The sequence below is a fragment of the Micromesistius poutassou genome (genome assembly GCF_964030765.1).
Source record: "Micromesistius poutassou genome assembly, chromosome: 13".
Classification (NCBI taxonomy): Eukaryota; Metazoa; Chordata; class Actinopteri; order Gadiformes; family Gadidae; genus Micromesistius; species Micromesistius poutassou.
The window spans coordinates 468823-471322 of NC_140283.1; the positions used below are offsets into that span (position 1 = coordinate 468823).

Consider the following 2500-nt stretch of genomic DNA (forward strand, 5'->3'; position numbering starts at 1 on the left):
AGGCTTCAGCATTTGTTCAATATAATAATAATATCATTGATATTTAACGGTTGTACAGTTGTAATATTCAATATTTAAATATTTGAATGTAGATATTTAAATATTTGTTGTATCAACATAGAAACATCCTTTAGCCTGGCGCTCTACTCATGTCACGTCCTACGTTTTATAAAAAACTCAATCCTCTGAAGCACCAAGTGACCGACCAAACCTCCTGTATGTTGACCTTTAGCCTTTAGCCTCCTCCTGCATGCTGACCTTTAGCCTTTAGCCTCCTCCTGCATGCTAACCTTTAGCCTTTAGCCTCCTCCTGCATGCTAACCTTTAGCCTTTAGCCTCCTCCTGCATGCTGACCTTTAGCCTTTAGCCTCCTCCTGCATGCTGACCTTTAGCCTTTAGCCTCCTCCTGCATGCTAACCTTTAGCCTTTAGCCTCCTCCTGCATGCTGACCTTTAGCTTTTAGCCTCCTCCTGTATGTTGACCTTTAGCCTTTAGCCTCCTCCTGTATGTTGACCTTTAGCCTTTAGCCTCCTCCTGTATGTTGACCTTTAGCCTTTAGCCTCCTCCTGCATGCTGACCTTTAGCCTTTAGCCTCCTCCTGCATGCTAACCTTTAGCCTTTAGCTTTCATCCACCTCCTGCATGCTGACCTTTAGCCTTTAGCCTCCTCCTGCATGCTGACCTTTAACCTTTAGCCTCCTCCTGTATGCTAACCTTTAGCCTCCTCCTGTATGCTAACCTTTAGCCTGCTCCTGTATGCTAACCTTTAGCCTTTAGCCTCCTCCTGTATGTTGACCTTTAGCCTTTAGCCTCCTCCTGTATGTTGACCTTTAGCCTTTAGCCTCCTCCTGTATGCTAACCTTTAGCCTCCTCCTGTATGCTAACCTTTAGCCTGCTCCTGCATGCTGACCTTTAGCTTTTAGCCTCCTCCTGTATGTTGACCTTTAGCCTTTAGCCTCCTCCTGCATGCTGACCTTTAGCCTTTAGCCTCCTCCTGCATGCTGACCTTTAGCCTTTAGCCTCCTCCTGCATGCTGACCTTTAGCCTTTAGCCTCCTCCTGCATGCTGACCTTTAGCCTTTAGCCTCCTCCTGCATGCTGACCTTTAGCCTTTAGCCTCCTCCTGTATGTTGACCTTTAGCCTTTAGCCTCCTCCTGCATGCTGACCTTTAGCCTTTAGCCTCCTCCTGCATGCTGACCTTTAGCCTTTAGCCTCCTCCTGCATGCTGACCTTTAGCCTTTAGCCTCCTCCTGTATGCTGACCTTTAGCTTTTAGCCTCCTCCTGTATGTTGACCTTTAGCCTCCTCCTGCATGCTGACCTTTAGCCTTTAGCCTCCTCCTGCATGCTGACCTTTAGCCTTTAGCCTCCTCCTGCATGCTGACCTTTAGCCTTTAGCCTCCTCCTGTATGCTGACCTTTAGCCGATGTCCTTCTCACTTACCGCCACGATGCGCTTCATGGCCTCCAGCTTCAGGGAGTCTTTGTTGCTGTCCAGCATCTCCTTCAGGTCATCGTGTCTGGGGAGGGAGGGGGCGCATCAGCAATATACTGACATCAGCGACATTGTGACATCATCAACCCCATCACCATCATGACATCAGCGACATTGTGACATCATCACCCACATCACCGTCATCACATCAACAACACTGGGCCATCGTCCACATCATCATCATCATCATCATCATCATCATCATCTCCTTCCTTCGACACGTTGACCGACTCAGTGTCCCCACCCCCCCACTGCAGCTTGTTATCGGGCCATGAATCTCTGTTCTCAACATGGCTCCAAAAATTGGATGTATAGTAATTCAAAGAAGTACAAGACAGTTAAAAACAGTGTTTCTTAATTACAGATATTAAAGCAAAGCAAATCAAAGTCTTGACTATTATGATTAAAAAGCAGTCAAAGCAGCGAGATGCATCACTAAATGATACCTGCTACTTAATGTTATAATAAGTCCCTGTTTCCCCTATTAGCATATGTAAACAAAGGCTTTGGTGTGAGTGTGAAAGACAACATGGTGCCGTCCCAGACAGGACAGCAGAGGATCCACACTGACACCAGCCCCCCTCCCCACGCGCTCTAAGCTGACAGGGTCCATCTCCACCCCCCCCTCGCCGTCTAGTGAGCCCCCAACCCCGACAGAAATCAAACCCAACCCTGACTGAACACAACATCCCATGATAACCTCACTCAAGGTATGTTTGGATACCCATCCTTTGGAGTTAGGTGTTGTAACATAAAAATGTTCATAAAAATGTGTTCATAAAAATATTGATACATTTTACTAAAAATACAATAAATGTCCTATCAAGATATTAAACCGATCTGCTAGGACTATGCAGTTGTGATGTCACTGACTGAAAGAACGAGAGACAATGATTGAAATAAACTTATTCTACTTTGTTTAAGAATGCTTGATTCTGATTGGCTGGGAGGAGGGCATTAACCCGGCTGGTTGCCCGGTGACTTGTCGGTTGTACTTGCTGCTGACTGA

The 2500-nt window shown here is 46.3% G+C and overlaps 1 protein-coding gene across 6 annotated transcripts in view; it reads right to left on the reverse strand.

The window, feature by feature from the left end:
- Positions 1–2500, reverse strand: part of ap3b2 (adaptor related protein complex 3 subunit beta 2) — a gene marked incomplete at both ends in the record, with an annotated part of 52739 nt that overhangs the window by 38620 nt on the left and 11619 nt on the right. For all 6 annotated transcript variants that reach the window (XM_084477700.1, XM_084477702.1, XM_084477701.1 and 3 more), the window contains one exon: positions 1441–1516. In XM_084477700.1, the coding sequence (XP_084333826.1) occupies positions 1441–1516 (76 nt within the window). The remainder of the gene's footprint in view (positions 1–1440; positions 1517–2500) is intronic.